An 18,110-nucleotide genomic window follows, 5' to 3' on the forward strand; every position below is an offset into this window, starting at 1 on the left:
TATTTTAATCCCTATTAAACATACTTTTATGTAATGGCAGAAAAATAAACAACATATGTTTAAAAATTTAGTTTATTCTATCAATTACATACGTTCGCTTCTTTTTACTTCCTTTACTTGAAGACCTAAAATATGTAATAATACAATTATATATTTTTGTAATTCTTTATTAATATTTTTGTTTAAGCAAATAAATACCTGGAGGTAAAGATTGCTTCAATTTTTCTGCCTTTTCTTTGTCTGTAATGACAAGAGTGTACAGAAATCTTGAACAGCGAACTTTAAACTTAACATTGTCAGCATTCTTCTTAATTTTCACAGCTGTATCGTTGTGATAAAAAGGATAAATTAATATATGTATGTTACATTATATCACAATAATAATGGAAAAAATCCTAAATACTCACATTTTGCATCTTTCCTTCTGGCTTTTAAGAGAAAATCTTTGATTTCTTTGATTTCTCGGGGCTAAGAAAGTATTATATGTTATTCATTGCACCAATCACATTTATGTTACATTGAGGTTATGTAAATCTAATTTAACACATTTCTAATATATCTAATGAGATATGTAATGTACTACATTACATATAATACATTATTATACACATAATACAAGAAATTAGATTAATTGCAACTAAAATTATACTACATCTATGTTAACAATAAATATTTAATACTTACCATTGTAGACAGAAACTGTTAGAACCACCTGGAACAAATTAGAAAGACGTTTATTCTATGAATTTCTAGAAATTCCTCCACTTAAAATATGAGATACATAGAACATTTATATTTACATCATACACAAATAATATAGAATTAAAGAAAAAGGAGATTTATAATGAAAAATTAGATTTTAAACAATCATACAGAAAAATACTACGAACCTTGTTAAGTTATAACCGGAAGAAGAGGATATTTTAGCATGAAACTATGTCAAATCAGCAACAAAAATATAAAGTTGTGTACAATTGAAACTAGAAATATAATAAATATCAATAATCAAAATAATTAATTAATTTTATGTTATGCATAATTTTTAATATGCATTATAATATTTTATAACCGCATATTAGAAATTATGAATATCGTTATGACACGCATTTAATTTAAAAATATATTTACGTAAAAAATTTAACAATTATTTCTTAAAAAGAAATCTGGGCCCTTAAATGAAATTGTCATTTTATTAAATTAATAATTTTATTAAATTAAATGTTAAATTTGATTATTTAATAATACAAAATTTCTTTTTATAATATAGATATATACCTATATAAATATTAATATCGATCATAGTTTCAATAAGTTTCTACTTAAATGCATAGATACGAACATAGCAACTAACAATATTAAATAAATAGGATAAATTAAAACAAAAATTAATTAGTTAAAATTAATAAAAAGATTAAAACAAAAATTGATAAAACATTAATTATTAATTTCGAAAAGAAACAGATACATAATTTATCACTCTTTACTAAAACATATTGATGAATTTGCTTTATTTTATATTATCGTTTATTACAAACTATTACAATTGTCTAAACTACCACGAGAAAAGTACTTTTTATATTTAGCGCCTTTCGATTGATAATTTAGTTGTCAAATGTTCGTGTGTGTTCGTAAGTAAGTACATGTTCCGTTAGTCATCTTTTCGCACCACGATACAAACACATCTGTAAATTTGTCCGCGAGCCGGACGTTTGTGTTGTACCTCGCGCTTAAATGTAATTACTAGTTTTGTTATTACGTGAAGACCAAGCCGTCAGAGAGCAATTTTGAAAATTTTTGAGAAAAGAATGGATAATCCATTACCACATATTATGGAAAGCGTGGATTGTGATGGTTCAACAAAGCCGAAAGACAGGTTAGTCAGCCTTCTTGATCAGATCGAAGTGCATGTAGAACAACTGAGGAAAGATGCTTGGAGACTCGAAGAAGAAAGAGATACACTCCTGACTACCTTAGACACACTTAGAAACAATGAAATGTTAAGTGGATTAAATGAAAGTAAGTATTTGTCTTACTAATCTTGAAAATGCAAGGTCAATACTTTATGTATCTAGAAACATCTAAAAAAGATTTTCGAAATTTTTATCTAAAATTCATATCGCTATAATATTACGTAACTGTATTTATTGTATTTGTATGGTAGCAATGGTTTTATATGATACTGCTTTTGTTTTATTGAACATAACCTACAAAGGATTATACACAATAATTATTATTAAATATTATTTTTGAAAATAGCTGACAAGGACGATGTGCTGAGGTATGCTGAAAGATTGTCTATGCGATGTTTAACAGTTGATGTGTTGGTTAAAATTCAGCGTGATCAAATTCAAGAAGAAGCACTACATCAGGTTCATACATCATATTATATATTTTATATTAATTTATTACTACTTTTTTAAATGAAATCCTTAATAATACAAATTGGTTCATTCAGGTAAATGGTTTGATAGATAGTTTAGTTGTTGGCCTCCGTGATGATCCAGCTGGAACTCGGCAGCGTTGTGCATCTTTTATGAATGCTTGTACTTCACAAAGTGTTGGCCATTCTGATAAAACCTTTGAAACAGCAATTCTTGGGTGTACTATGGATGATCAGAAACGAATAAAAAAGAGACTGCAGGGACTATTAGATTATATTGACAAAATGCACACAATTAAATTACTGTGAAGCTTTATTTGGAATAACTGATTTTTAAAGAAGTCAGATAAGTAACTCTTTAAATCAGTAATTAATACGACCTAGTTATCTGAAAAGAGATTTGAGAAAAACTGATTATAGCAGGGTGCTTGATAATTCAATAATGTTTATGGTAAATGTACAAAAAGTATCATATATTGTGAGTTTTTTCTCTACATGTACTATTTCTACGCCTTGCTATCTGGGCAAATAAGCTTTTATGCATATTACACTTGTATATGCGTGTTAATTATGATAGGAAATTATTATAAAATTACTATAACAAATAATACATATTTCCGTACTTAAAAGATTCTGAGAATTAAAATTGTTTATTTTCGAAATAAATGATTATAACATACAGAGAGTCCTGTGTAACGCGGCTCGCTATTTCTTTGCCATTTGCAGCCATGTAACAAAAAATGTTTTGAACCATACTTTGATGGTGTCGAGCGTACTACAAATGATAGAAAGAATCCCGAAAATACTTTGTTTTCATAACGAAACTAGTGTCACCTTAGTTAACACAAATAGAATTATATGTTGCTTCTTCCATGAAATTGTAGAGGATTTTATAAGAAATTTCATAGTGGAAGTAATATTTCACTTGCTGATACATTTCAGAATTATTTACATTTCATAAGGAAGGAATTACTACATCATGTAGAGTTGTACATCCAGCCACTCTAATAACAAAATAATAACTTTCTACAAAAGAGCAAAATGTCATATTGCAGAAGTCATTATGCTATTTGAATAAGTCATAAAATAAAGTGTGCTGTAGGTCGGTTGTAGGTGCAGTAAATGACATCCAAATTCTTCATGAAGTTTATCGAAAATTTATTGTTCAAAACGATTGGTAGACAATGTTACTTCGCAAACATCGCATCTTACATTCCTTATAACAGAGGAAAAAAGAAAAAATTATTTATTTTAAAAAAAATAAGAAATAAGAAATTAAATCATATTATTTCTCGTGGAATTCTTAAAAATGGCCAATACAATAAACTGATATAGGCGAGATGCTGACAAACGAGACAAACGTGATCTCTCACATCTGAAGAATACTTAGCGACTGAAATAAAAAGAAGTCACAGCGCGCGTAATAATCCGCGCTTGGTGATAGAAGACAGTTGCAGCGCGCGGATTAATCCGCGCTTGGATGCAAATGGGTTAAAGAACGGTCCAAAACAGTTTTTGTTACATGGCCGCAAATGGCAAAAAAATAATGAGTAGCGTTACGCGGGGCCCCCTGTATATGATATTGAAGCATAATATGTTGAGCGTAATAACTTCACTAGAATCTATATTTGAAAAGAAGTAAAACGAATAATATAAGTATATGCAAAGCTTGATATTTTGATTGTGGATAAATAAAAACAAGAAGTCATTAAAATTAAAAACATTTTGTTATGTACAGGGTGTACAAAGAAGCTGGGGGAAAACTTTAGGGCATATAGTATTCATTAAAATAAGAAAAAGAATCTTAATAAACATCTATTTAAAAATCATTAGTTTCCGAGTTACGAGATGTTTAGTATATGAAAGTATAGTGTATAGTAAACCAGTTGCTTTGTTAAATGAATTGATATAACAAATCGATAACTGCTGCCAAGAAATAAGGGAAGGGCATCTTTCATTGTGTGCGTGATTCTATCAAAAGAACGAAACTATCAATTCTATCAAAGAACCAAAATATGTGTTAAAATGAATAATGAACAGGAATCATATTAAATATATGCTGCAGAGTAAATATGTTATTGACAAAAACATTTAGTAATTCAAAAACTAACTATTTTTAGGCTCAAGTTTATTTACTTACCTTTTTTTTTACTTTACTTACTTCTTACGTTTTTGTACACCTTGTATATGCGACAGAACAGAATGTATATATATACACATTATTAAAATTTTGTGCGATTTAATCTTTGTGTGGATATTATATGTATATATGTGATTGCTTTTAGTCATTATAATATGCCTATCTTACAATAACTTATTATATTGACCACTTAAAAATAATAGTGCTTCCTACTATAAAAAAAACTATGAAATGTTAGTAAAAATTACATATAAATTTTAATTATATTAGAAATGTGAGTTTAAATTTTCGTATTTTAAATATTTTAATTTTACTATTGTAGACAGAATTATCGCATTTACTACAAAATTTATGCAATTTCTTTCATATTATATTTGTTATAATATAAATAAGAAATTTATATACAGTTTGGTATTTTTAAAAGTTGTTCAATTTAGCTGAGAATTAATTATTTTTTTATTTTATATTATTTACATAATTATCTTACCATTAAAAATATCACTAATATTTATAATATGCTAGCATACTGCCAGGCTATTTTAATCGCGTATGTTTATTATTTACTTTTTTTTTTTATAGGTTTAATTAAATTATGCTTTAAACCTAGTGCATTTTAGTTTTAATATGAACTCGAAATTCTGAAGCATTGTACAGTTTATAATAAAAACATTCGGATAGGAATTCAATTTTTGCTAATATCTATTTTTTTACACAATGAAATTACTTACAATAGTATAATACATATAATTTAAATAGAGCAAAATAGATTAAAATTTAAATAGTACACTTTTTGTACGCTTTCTGATATTTATTTTCCTTTTTAAATTTATCACAATTTTTTTAGGGTATTAATTAAAATAGATTCCTTAAAAATTATTTTTATGATATTTAATAATTATAATTCACAAAAAGGTATTGTTTATCAACATAATATTTTCTTCCTTATAAACTAAAATATTTGGTTAACATTATTTGTTTACATATAAATTAATGTCACTAATATTTTCTAAGAATTTGTGTGGAGTGATTTAATTCTTTTAATTATAGACTTATAGTTTAGTAATTTACTATATGACTCATATAAAAAACACTATGTTCATCTCCAGCGTTCATACGAATAATATATTTACAGAAACATAAAAAATATTCCATGTTCTTAACACAAATATAAAAAGTACTTAATACAGGAAACATTTAAAACAATAAAGTGCTTAAAAATTGACGTATTTACACATGATCGTAATAGTATCGAAGATAATAGAAAAATTGATAATATTCAATAATAAAAAGTGAATGTATAAAAAAATATATTGTCCTTTCGGTATAAAAAATTATTCAATTACATTCGGTTATTACTTTAAACAAATTATACTCTTCTTTTTATCTCGTACTTTATATACCTTCTATATTTTTCACATTTTATTTAATAAAAGTATCTAACTAAGCAGTATTTAGTTAAACTGATATTTTTTTCATTCATAATTAACAAACACTGCGTAATAATAATGCATAATTGAAATAAGTTAAAGCGAACTATGAAGTGGCAGCTCTTCTATAATCGTTTGTCGAAGGAAATGTGTATCACAAATTAATACACGCAATACTGTTCAAAATTAATCGCATTCAATTTTTCTCGTTATATCTTTGATACTCTGCGTAAAATACTGTGCGTATTTCATAACAATCCTAAAACCAATTTTATAGGCATCGAAACAATCGTACAAAAGCTATTTATATCTTCATAAATATGAATATATCAGTCTGTACATGGTTGAAGTATTCGTTACAATTTATCGCGTATTTATCCACGCAAAGACTAAAGTAGCCTACAAGCGTTTTTTACAAAATTTTTTTTCTTATGATTCTTTGCCTTGGTTCCTGGTCGCAAAACTATGGTACCATTCCCTGTACTCCGACCACACGTGGACCCATTCGGACTAAATGCACCTATAACAAATACATACATATATTTTCATAAATTGTGAAATTTGTAACTTAGAAGTAGCTAATAATAATTGCATTTATAGTACAATTTCTTACACTCCGTTTCGTAATTTTACACGTTAACATGTTATATTAAATACATGTAACGTGCATGTTAATTTTATAAACTTTAATTAATATATTCTGTAAATAATCTATATGCTGTAAACAGTTACTTGTATAATTTATGTTAACAAATAAACTAATTAATATCGTATTGTTTTCTTTCATTTCTGTTCAGTGATTACGCTCAAAGAAAACTCATTCGCGTAAAATAATTATTAGGAAAGATTAAAGACCGATTCGGTGTTGTAAGTGAGATTCACGCTCCGTTCCCACACTTTTACCGTGTATACTCGCGAAACAGTTTGAAAATTATGCTCTAAACATTTTCGTGGCCGAAGTGTGATTGTTTCTTTCGTCCCATGTGAAACTAGATCATTCTAATTGTTATACTTTCTTATATTGCACATACAATTAAATCGTCACACAAGAGTTTCGCCTCTAATTTGAACATATATAATTCTTTCTTAAATTTCAATCATTTCAATCTCTATTTCATTAAAGTTAATTCATTTCAAAAAGTTCCCCTAAAGCTATCGATACGAGAGGAGAAAAAGTTTAAACAATGTCTAACAGCACGTGAAAAATATGCGGGCCTATGTGTACGTATAAGTACATTATGTACGTACACTTGCGTGTTATTCAAGAATCAAGATCGATGCTTACAGTCACGCGATCTGAAGATGTATTTACATTCTACAGGAACTCGCTTAAAGTTCTCGACACTAACAATAAGTCAGCATCAATGAATATTTATTTTTCATAGTATCCATATGTAACAAAACTCTTCCTGATTATATTACTTCAAATAATCACGATAAAACATTACACGTTGAATATGATCTCTCCTTTTTGTCTTTTCTTTCAGAACAAAAAGAAATTTTAATTAATTAAAAAACTTGATATTATATTTTTTATTTAGATGATCATCTCGATTTCATTTAGTTATCAAGAAAGCTACATCGAGCTTATTAATCTGTATTGTACTTTACCGAAAGACGTTATTACATGCGTCCTTGAAAAATTTCGACTGATATACATACATATGCATATATAGTCAAATCTGTTGACCATATACAGATCACAGTAGGCCACCTACTAAATCTGTACAAACATTCAATCTATCCTTCGTCTTAATACTTCGAAATAATTCGAATGCTTCGAGCCAAGAAAATAATAAGGAGAAAAGACGAGGCAAAAGAATGGCAAAAATCTATTTCGAATCTGGCTTGATACATCTGTCTCCTCACGAGCCACGAACGTGATGACGATATACTTAAAGAGGCAGAATCAACTCGACCCGTAAATACAAGCGTGCGTATCCGGTACAGTTAATACATTATGCATCTTCTCGAGGAGTTTCCAAGAAAGCGCACTGTTCTTTTCACACAGCTATTACCGGCTAAAACAACTGGACAGCGTCTATATCAAATCGGCCACGTGTGAATCGACGATACTCCATTGTTCTCTTTCGTACAAATTTGTGCGTTTAATAGCTGATAGGAGCCGCGATCAATGATACCATTCATTACCAATTTTCCACGTTCTTTGCGCCTGAAACGAACGAATCCTTGGTATACATGAAGTTATGAGATCGATTTGAAACACTTTCTAACTTTAATTTACAGAATTCGTGGTAAAAGTAGATATATTAAAGTTAAGAACGATTAAGAACAGTTGTAGATTTTATAATGAGAAACTTATATAAACGGAGCCGTTAACTCTATTATCTGTGTTTTTGAAGTATTACGGATGCGTAATCTTACTCTACAGTATCTACTAGATTCCTTCAAATGAAACATAAATATATTTTCCATTTATCAATGGTTGTATAATATTAACGATACTTGATAATTCCTATTATGAAATAATTCACTCTGTCGGCGAAGAGAAAACAGAGGCAAAAGAATTAACTCACTTATTACGGAAGGAGATCTAGGTCCGGCCGAGTATAATCTCAGGTCGTCCTGATAATCGTCGTCACAGCGACGCATCTCATGGAGACATCTTGATGCCAAGTGCCGGAAGACGCTCATGACTCCGACGTCCTCTTTCACGGATGTTCTTAAAAGCTTACAACCGAGGGCACGACCAAGTCTCTCAGCTTCGTCCCTGAAACAATGCTATGCTCGAGATTACTCGAAATTGCGCCGCTAATTAAGCAAACTAGGCGTTACGCTTACGGATCAATGACGCACTGATCAACGAGGTCCATTTTGTTTTGTACAAGAACCGTGGGAATTTCGCCGCACTCGTTCTCCACCTGCAAAGCAAAATAGATCACCGCTTTTATCAGTCTGTGAACTACAATTCAAAGCCTTTTTTTTCTAATTAACGCTAACAGAGTAGCTACTGTTTGTGAAAATTTCGAATAATCAGGAAATGATTTTATAAGTTAGAAGTCGGGCTTTAAACAAATTCTAATCGAGTCCCCATTTAAACCTCGTACGAACAGCTTCGTTTAATTTGCTAACTTAGCAAGAAAATAGATATAAAATACGGTAGAAGTGCTTTATCGAAACAAAATATGATTCACAGTGATAACTATTCGCGCCGATTTGTATCTGTTCGAGACTCAGTTACACCTTTCTCGACTGTGTTTCTCCGCAACGAAAGAAAAAAGCGAACGTACAAGTTTCTACGAAAGGAATTCGAGAGCGTATCCGATGATCTCGAACGATGTTCGGAGTCGTTTGCCACTAACATGCTTTTTGTCAATATTAGCCATGGCTTACTGATGAACATGTTTATATCATCATTATTAATCTTGTATATAAACTTATATTACTCTGCTGTAATATTTTGTAGCAGTCTTCGTCGCTGTTCTTTATACAGTTCTATAACACTGATTAACTTCCAATTATATGTGTTGTTGAAATACCATATTGTTCCGTTGACTGTGTGCGAAAAAAGGACCATTGAGGAACACTGTATAAAACTACGATTCTCTAAGTGAATACCTTTAAGGTATTATCTCCGGTACGTATCACAAGAATCGCATGCATTCTTTACTTAAACTCGTTTTACATGGAGGGAAGTCAAAAAGTGTATCGATGAGAGATTCAGTTTTTCTCCGTCACGCTTAACTTGTTTCGAAGATTCTGCATACTCATTACAAATTGCATCAGATAAAATATTAAAGAGAACTAGAAATTTTCTAAATCATTCAAGATCATATGGTTTCTAATTTCATTGAGATAATATTACGTTTTAGAAAATTATTTGGACAATATTTACATACAGCTTAGTAGAATAACTAAAGTTTACACTATAACGATTTCAATGAAAAAATAACATTAGATTATTATCTTTTACGCTAATAAGAGGACTCAAACATCAGTCAATACTTATATATGACCGTATAACGGATTCCCTTAGAGCGAGCATGATTCTATGAAATGCATCTTGGCAAAACTATCTAAGATCGATGTGCCGCTATCTATGGAAACATTCAGCCGTAGAGCGACTTAAAATCAGCCCCCTGCATTAATGGCACCTTCACTTTCACATTCCACCATCCGTCGTGACTACCTACGGAAACGTGCTCGTGTGCACAAGAGTCGTACCTTCAATTTCCACGAAGGAATGGCGTCGAAGGAATCTCTGTCCGTGGCTGAATAAGCGAGGACGCAGGCATGGGCGCCGCGATAATAAGCCGCAGTGATTGCGTCGAATTCCTCCTGACCGGCAGTATCCCACAGCATCAGTCTTACGTCCTCGCCATCCACCCTGTGCAACAATAAGGCAAACTTCTTAGAAAACTTGGAATGTTTTTACAAAATAATGGTTTACTTAAGAAAGTAGAGTAAATGAGTGCCTAGTGAAAAATTCATTCAATTGTTTCACTCTGGGCTTCCCGCTGTTCAGAGGACGTTCTAGTTCTCTATTTTCTCGCCATTTCGTGAACAGGAAACGAGTAAAATGATTTACGACACGTTCGATCTTTAGCAAATGTAGTGGATGTAATTTTGCTTCGTAAATCAATACGAACGATGGAATGATTTATACGCGTTATGGCTTTTCAGATAACGTTCTTGTCGTATCGTAGCTTACTGGTGAGTTTCTGTTGGCTAGGTTCGATTCGATCGCCGACCATCGCTGTCCTGGAATGTATTTCGATTCTTGTGCTACATAGTTTTGTCCAATATCGTTGACAACGATTAAGATATCTCGGATAATTAGATGCTCGACTGGTTTCGTTTGGTTTCGTTTCGGCATAGTAAAAACTTTATTCCTATCGGTAATAAGTTACCATATTAGATAAAAATGTATTTAAAAAAAAAAAACGTTAGATTAAACTTTTCAGATAAGGTCTGGTTTACACAAGTAATAAGAAAACGACAAAAGGACGTGGATTTTCTTCTTTTGTGATATTGCCAACTCGACAGGTCCGGCGCAAAATACTGTAAAATCACGCGATCGAGGACGTGCACGGAACTTTCGGCCGTAAAATATTTCTCGACCAACGTATGTAGATATACGCACGTGCAAATTAAATAAAGTCGAATGAAAGGCTGTCGTGACGAAGGTCACCGGTAGCGGGACATTGTACTTAAAACACCGATGCATATGCATGAACCTGCAATGCTCCTTTTCTCCTTTTTCTTAAAAAAAAAAAGAGACTATTAAGACGTATCGATGGAAAGCTTTCTTGAGTCACGTTGATATTTACAACGAAATGCCGTAAAACACCGATTTGTCTTAAATTCCTCGATCTACTTAAGGCGCGTGAAAAGGGAAAAGAGAAAACTCGACCGCGTTTCTTCCAAACAAATCCATAAATTTGCACGAGATCGAGCATCGTAGAACATTCCGTTATTCGATTTAACGAAGTCTCCATTCATTACTCGAAAGGTGTACAGTTATCGGTGTCTTCATTGACTTGAGCCAAGATCAATGATTTAAAATTACTATTCGTTCAAGCCTGCCGACTATAAAATGTTCGCTTATTAAATCGTGCTACGCTTCGTTGTAGCTGGTCTCTTAGGCAATTTACCGATTTTTTACAGGCTACGTCTTTTGTTTTGTTGCAACGCGTTGGAAGAAAGGAGGCGTAAAAAGGACTTCCCTTCTTAAAAAGGCGACTACGATTATCGCGGGGCAAATGTGCATCAGGAAGTATCCCACGATAGCTCGTGTCGAGACGTATAACACGCGCATTTCTCAGGGACCTAGAAACGCACACTTGCTTCTAGAAAAACGTCTTGACGAACATCTGTATAACCGTACGCGAAATATTTGGCGCTTAAAAGGCAACGAACGCTGTTTCGTTGCTTAAGCGTGCAAAAATTTACGAAGATTTCATCCAGATATGTATATTCATCCTATCGATGAATCTATAGACTATAGACCGACGATTCGTAATCAAATCATTTTAAGGAAACGAGTTAAAGAGTGTAGAGCGTACATTTTTGTATTATGTAATCGTACAAGAAGAAAAAACGTCGTATAAAGTACTATAAAGAAGATACGTGAAAGCAACAGCTAGTTTCTTTTTAATTAGCAATCGAATGGACTAACGAACGCATACTATGAACGTTATTAAACAGATTTAATAACGAAGATTTAATTTGATACTGTGTTTTAAAATCGAAATCGAATTTAAAGAGCAATTGGATATTGTTTGGTCGGCCTTCCAGAAAATAATGAAACGATGACTAACAATAAGAGTAGAACGTTCTCTCGTAGAACGTAATTAACTTGGAGAATGTATCTGTTCGGGTCAGAATACAGTCTATTATACATCCTTTTTTAACATAGTCTTTAATTATCGACCGACGGCTTACAACTTCTTCCTCATCTTCCTATATTTTTAGCAGTATGAAAACAAATTTTTACCTCCCCTCCCGGATATTAATATTCCCACCGTTCGTGAGATATTCTTTTCCAATCTTGACGGCAACACGAAATTCTGCCGCCTTAGAAACCACAATCGGAACCCTCTTTATGATTTTTCGCCCCGATATCGCGTGTTCCTATGTAGTGTAATTATTTCGATTATACTCGCAGGTACACGTTTTCTGAAACAACAATCGCTTCAAGGTCTTCGATAAGCTGCACGAGCAAATAAATGAAATCGAGTTTCTCGGTTGATCGAAGGGACTTCGAGAGGGTTTCATTATGCGCTTCACGTACCAACAATGTTTTATGCGCAAAAGGACCCCATCGAAGTGTAGAGAAATAACACGATGAATTTTCTCGTCGAGGCTAGCAAGATTGGGTGAAACGATCCTTTTTTTATCAGTCGAACAGCTCCGCTTCATCGTAATCAACCAGATCGAAGCTTATTCAAACGGATTTTTCTCGGTTGACCAATAAAGATTTCGTGATAATCCGATTATGGTAAGAAAAAAGACTTTTTGTACATCGTAGGCTACTTTTAAGGTATTAAATGGCATCGTCATCGATCGTTATTTCGTTTGTAGTATTAAAGTCTCATCGGGGAAAATAATAATAAAGAACGTTTTACTACGAGCTACTTTTATCCTTTTCCTTTAATCTCCATTTTTTCACCTTTACTTACTCTATCTCCCGTTCCAGAAAATCGACACCGATGGTCTTCTTATAGTCTCTCGTGTAAGTGCCCTTGCAAAACCTTTGGATCATCGACGATTTCCCCACAGCACCATTACCGACTATCACCACCTGTAAATAAAGATTTCTATATGCACTCGATGATCTGATCAATGGAAACTCGTATCACCGACTTCGTCGAATTGTTTCGTTGCGAACGTTGCATCGATATTATCTGTCATTAGGGACAATTTCAAATTGTCCAGAGATAGCGTACGTACATACATGTAGGATTATCTGGAAGGTAGACTTTCTAAAACCTGTAGGTCGAGACGAGCAAAAAACAGCATAGATCCTGTAGCTAATTTCTCGCGCAACTTTCTTGCCAGCAAATTATGAGGCGATTGAATAAAATCGGTCGCCTCTTTATTCGATAACGCGAATATCAAACCGTGTCGGTTTCATTTTGCAGAGTAAGGTGCAACATTTTAAAATTTATTTTTTAATTCTTAGAAATATTTAATATAATTAGAATAATAGAATTTATGTACGTATAAACACAACGATACTGGTTGGTACAATTAACACATTTGCAACGATCCTAATAATTGAAATATGTATATTGCGACTAACCCCAACCTAACACACCTGTGACAATTCTTATTCAGAACGGTACGAGAATGATTCACTTGCTTCGAAATTGCATTTCGTCGATCAATAATGACCAAACATATTCGATCGCAGAAATAAGAACGTTTGAACATGGAAGAAGCAATCGATAAGAGCGTCATAAAGAGGTGTTGCTTTTCAATCTGAGCGTGTACAGCTTATATTCGCGATATCGTCGAATATTCTAGTCCATTACACAGCACATACGTACAACTGTTTCGCTTTTCACAGCGATGTGGTCGATCACTTTAAACATAGACTGGCATTTAACTATTAATACCGAAAACCAATCGAATAGTTATGATAAATGACGGTAATACTCGTAAGAATCGACACTGCATCATATAGCTGCAATTTATTTTCATGATTGATACCGCTTTTGTGGACGCGTTTTGAAGTATCGGAACCATGGGGGCAAAGACTTGTTCACCTATTAACGCGAGTATAATGTACAATGGAATGATCGATAGGGCAAGGATCGTTTGGCCTTCGAGTCCGGAAATATAAAAGCATGAAATAACAAGGAAGGAAATCTAGTTAAGTTGTATGTGAATACTTTTATAATTTCAGGTTGATTAACAGTTTTTCATGTACAGTTACTACGCTACATAATTTGAAGTAAAGAAAAAGAGGAAGTGCTTAATTATGAAGTGCATTCTCACCGATATCAAAGGTGTGCCATCATTTTTCGTCGATGATGCAAGGTACCACTGTCGTCGCTAAATCAGACAGCTTTGTATGTTTTCGCAATGTCTGTATGAATGATTTTAATGAGCAAAATAACATTTAAAATGTAAATTCCGACGTATTCTTCTCAGCAATTTTATAGAACCGATGAAACATAAATATTTCGAACATAACGATTCATCTTGCTTAGATCTAATATATTTTATAGCGTGTTGAAATATATTTAAAATCCCGAGAAATGTCCCGAACCGTGTCCACTGGGACATCGTACCTTAAATAATTCTGCCAAAATCGAGATAACGGTTCGTCCAAAGGAAGAAGTAGGTTAAATCGATAAGGGCCCGAGTCCACGTGAACCGGTCTTCGAGATCGAGCTTCTGTTGAAACTTATGTATATGTATGAGGAGTCCGATATATCCTAATAAACGTACAGGGTACCCCTAAAATTAGGTACTAGTCACTGAAAGTCAATTATCAAATATAAAAAATATATTTAAAATATTGACAACAACATTAAGATTATTTATCAAATAATTTGGGGTACTTCAGAAATATTTATAGAACCTAAACATTGAAAACAAATAACGTAATTTATATTGATAATGTTAAATATCTGATTTTTCAAACACCTTGTAGACATCTAGATATCTCACGTTAATCTACGAATGGTCATTAGAATATTACGAAGAAAACAACATGGCGAGGGGCTACCAAAGGACATTCCAAGGTCGTTCGTTTTTTAACGAAACATTATAACCTATCTCAGTCTATTAACAATTAACTTCTGTATTTGAATTATTATATATTCGTAACTCAAGTAATTTAAGAAATATAATATGTAAGCCCAGCAAAACAGATTCCTGCGAAGAAGAATAAAAAATGAAATGATCGTCCATACGACATAATTAATAACGTATCACTTTACCCTTCAAGAAATAATACTAGATATTTACAAAATATATTTCTTACCTATTACAAGTATCGCGTAAAAATGAAACATACACATACATTGAAAATTATAAAATATGTATTAAATTAATAAATAAAATTAATTATAAATTAATAAATTTTACATGTAATCAATTCATCGATATTATCGGGCTATAAACTATACGACTGGATTTTATATTGTACTAGATCGAAAGAAGAATACCGTAATGTATTACATTATGTAAATATTTTTAGAACTTGTTATAAACTCGTGAACTATGAGCTTTCACAGAAAATATTCCGATGGAGAATACTGTTTTTCATATTAACGTTGTGTAAATAAATAGAATTCGCGATTATTAATCGAGATGTGCATCGATTTTCTCCCTGTTTTTTGGTATTCTTTATAAATAATCCGACTGATTTAGTATATTATCTCATTTAAGTAACGTTAGAATCAAACAGTATGCTAATTAAAGCCGTGTATATTAATCCTGCGAATTTCTCGAGGAACCTAATCCTCACTTTCTAATTTTATAGTTTTATCTTTCGAAATTAAAGAAATTTAAAGTAAACTTAAGTATTATCAGCAAAGTGTGTAATATAAAAATTGAATTAGAAATATTAAATTATCATTAGTCATAAAAGGAGATATATAAAGGTAGACAGCAGATAAATTGCTTAATCATATAATCGTTAATCCTTTTCGAAGTATGAACAATTTTTCTAATGCAAAAATTATTCATTTTATAACTGCTTTGAGCATTCCATTAAAAGACTAGAACAAGTTAGTCGAACATTAAGATAGATTTTCAAATGATCAAATCACCGTTAAAATTTCTCTTCTACTTAAATAAGAAATATCACTATAAAGCGTCGCATTCCAAGCAAATGAATACTACGGTTGAATACTTAACGGAAGCGGAAAACTAAGTGAATACATATCTATGTATGCTTACGAAATGATTACTTGTAATAACCATAGAAGAAACATTAACATTCATATTCACGTCAATCTTATCATTAGTAAATACTAATGAAAACAACCGGTTATGAATGGCACTGAATTATAATCTGTAATATAATGTTTGAAAACATTTCTAAACGATTAATTTCAAGTAGGAATTATTTAATAAACGAAATGCAGTCATTATATGTAGTTAACTCTAAAGGCAGTGTTAATGAAAAATAATTCGAAAGACGCGGGAACGCTCTATTCAGAAAGGGATTAGTTTTGTTACATATTTCTATACGGCGAAATAAGATGTAATGACGCACGCATGCACGCACTGGTTGTTCCAAGTAAGTACAGACAATAAGAATAGTAAAAGTAATACATGGTCTTATATAGAAGCATATGCCTATGAAAATGTCAGTATGTACCGTTATAACAATCGAAAGATAAACCGTATTCGTTGAAGCAAGACCACAAATGATGTATAAATTTTTGCATATATCACATATGTACATATTTTTTTCGCAATTGCTATGAAACAAGAATATTTTAAGAAAATAAGAATATTTTTTATTCTGTCTTATTCACATATACATTAATATATATGTATATATATATAATATATATTATATATATATATTATAGGGATCTTATTTAATTTAGATTATTAAACTTATTTAAAAATAATCTTAATCTTGAAGTACCACAAACTTTAAAAAAATTATAGGTGAAAATGCTTACGCTTTTGAAAAAACATATCATATACAATAATTATATTATTTCTCTATCTCGACATTTATAATTGTTTCTCTTATCCATTCTCTTTTGTTTGAAAAAATAGTTGAAACGGAAAGATCATTCCTAACCTATAGTATATTAAGCCGGTTCACTTGTGTGTGTATTATGTATATGCATATATATATGTATATATATGTATATGTATATATGTTCACATGATACTGCAGATTTGTCACTGCGCATACGCATTTCGAAAAGTTGATTTCAAATTCAATATAAACTTCAATGAAACAATATCGCTTAAATACTAATTGGCATTCGAGACTTTTAAATATAATTACCTTGCTGTCATTTTAAATATTGGTATAAAAAATATAGATATAAATAAAAGTGGTTACGCTTGGTGTAAACAAGTAATCTGCTTTTTCTGTATAGAGAATATATTAATGTGTTCTAACACATTTAAAAGCGCGCCAATTAAAATTATGTTTTTGGAAAGTATAAAATGATAATATGTATTATCGGTAGAAAAGTATAAAAAAGGAAAATAAAATTAAATTTTTGATTACCTTGAGTGATATCTCAAGTTCTTCCTCCCGCATTCTGACCGTAATGTGATTAGCATAATATCCAACTGCAATATAACCCGCGATGTCGGCCGCCAATCTTTCGTGTGAAAATTTTACTCTTAGCAATAATCACCTTTCACGATATTTCGAATCTATCACTTCACACCATGATCGAGACATTTTTATGGATTTGAAATAAAAATTTCACGCACTTTTTTTTATATATTTATTCAACATCGGTAAAATACTTTATCGTGCCGAGAGAATAGCGTATATACCGGACACGCGAATACGCGCCACTAGCCGACTGAACACCTGTACAAGACACCTGCTGAGACTTACCGGTTAGTAACTTTCCCTAGTAATATTTCTATTTTGTATCAAGATCAATTGCCAACTATTGAAAGAAATTAAAAACTGAAATAAAATGAAATTATGTGTGTTTGATAAAGTTAATAAGTTGTAATGCATTGAAATCTAAGT

General features: G+C 31.5%; 3 protein-coding genes across 3 annotated transcripts; 1 reads left to right on the forward strand and 2 right to left on the reverse strand.

Moving 5' to 3' along the window:
- Window positions 1-54: 54 nt before the first annotated feature.
- Window positions 55-950, reverse strand: LOC117235220 (60S ribosomal protein L38). The gene is made up of 5 exons (XM_033497054.1): window positions 891-950; window positions 685-712; window positions 408-468; window positions 199-321; window positions 55-125 (listed from the first exon to the last, which is right to left on the reverse strand). Exons 2-5 carry the CDS (start codon window positions 685-687, stop codon window positions 85-87), a joined length of 228 nt encoding a protein of 75 aa, XP_033352945.1. The 5' UTR covers window positions 688-712; window positions 891-950; the 3' UTR covers window positions 55-84.
- A 701-nt stretch (window positions 951-1,651) lies between these two features.
- On the forward strand, window positions 1,652-2,854 carry LOC117235219 (BAG family molecular chaperone regulator 2). Its single transcript, XM_033497053.1, has 3 exons — window positions 1,652-2,016; window positions 2,257-2,369; window positions 2,456-2,854. Exons 1-3 carry the CDS (start codon window positions 1,806-1,808, stop codon window positions 2,687-2,689), a joined length of 558 nt encoding a protein of 185 aa, XP_033352944.1. The 5' UTR covers window positions 1,652-1,805; the 3' UTR covers window positions 2,690-2,854.
- Window positions 2,855-5,920: 3,066 nt separating this feature from the next.
- LOC117235217 (ras-related protein Rab-23) lies at window positions 5,921-17,950 on the reverse strand. The gene is made up of 6 exons (XM_033497050.1): window positions 17,628-17,950; window positions 13,090-13,211; window positions 10,133-10,295; window positions 8,750-8,829; window positions 8,485-8,678; window positions 5,921-6,467 (listed from the first exon to the last, which is right to left on the reverse strand). The coding sequence occupies exons 1-6, from the start codon at window positions 17,658-17,660 to the stop codon at window positions 6,337-6,339; spliced, it is 723 nt and encodes a 240-aa protein (XP_033352941.1). The 5' UTR covers window positions 17,661-17,950; the 3' UTR covers window positions 5,921-6,336.
- Window positions 17,951-18,110: the final 160 nt, after the last annotated feature.

The sequence above is a fragment of the Bombus vosnesenskii genome, unplaced genomic scaffold (assembly GCF_011952255.1).
Source record: "Bombus vosnesenskii isolate JDL3184/JDL3185 unplaced genomic scaffold, Bvos_JDL3184-5_v1.1 scf7180000013314, whole genome shotgun sequence".
In the NCBI taxonomy this organism is placed as follows: Eukaryota; Metazoa; Arthropoda; class Insecta; order Hymenoptera; family Apidae; genus Bombus; species Bombus vosnesenskii.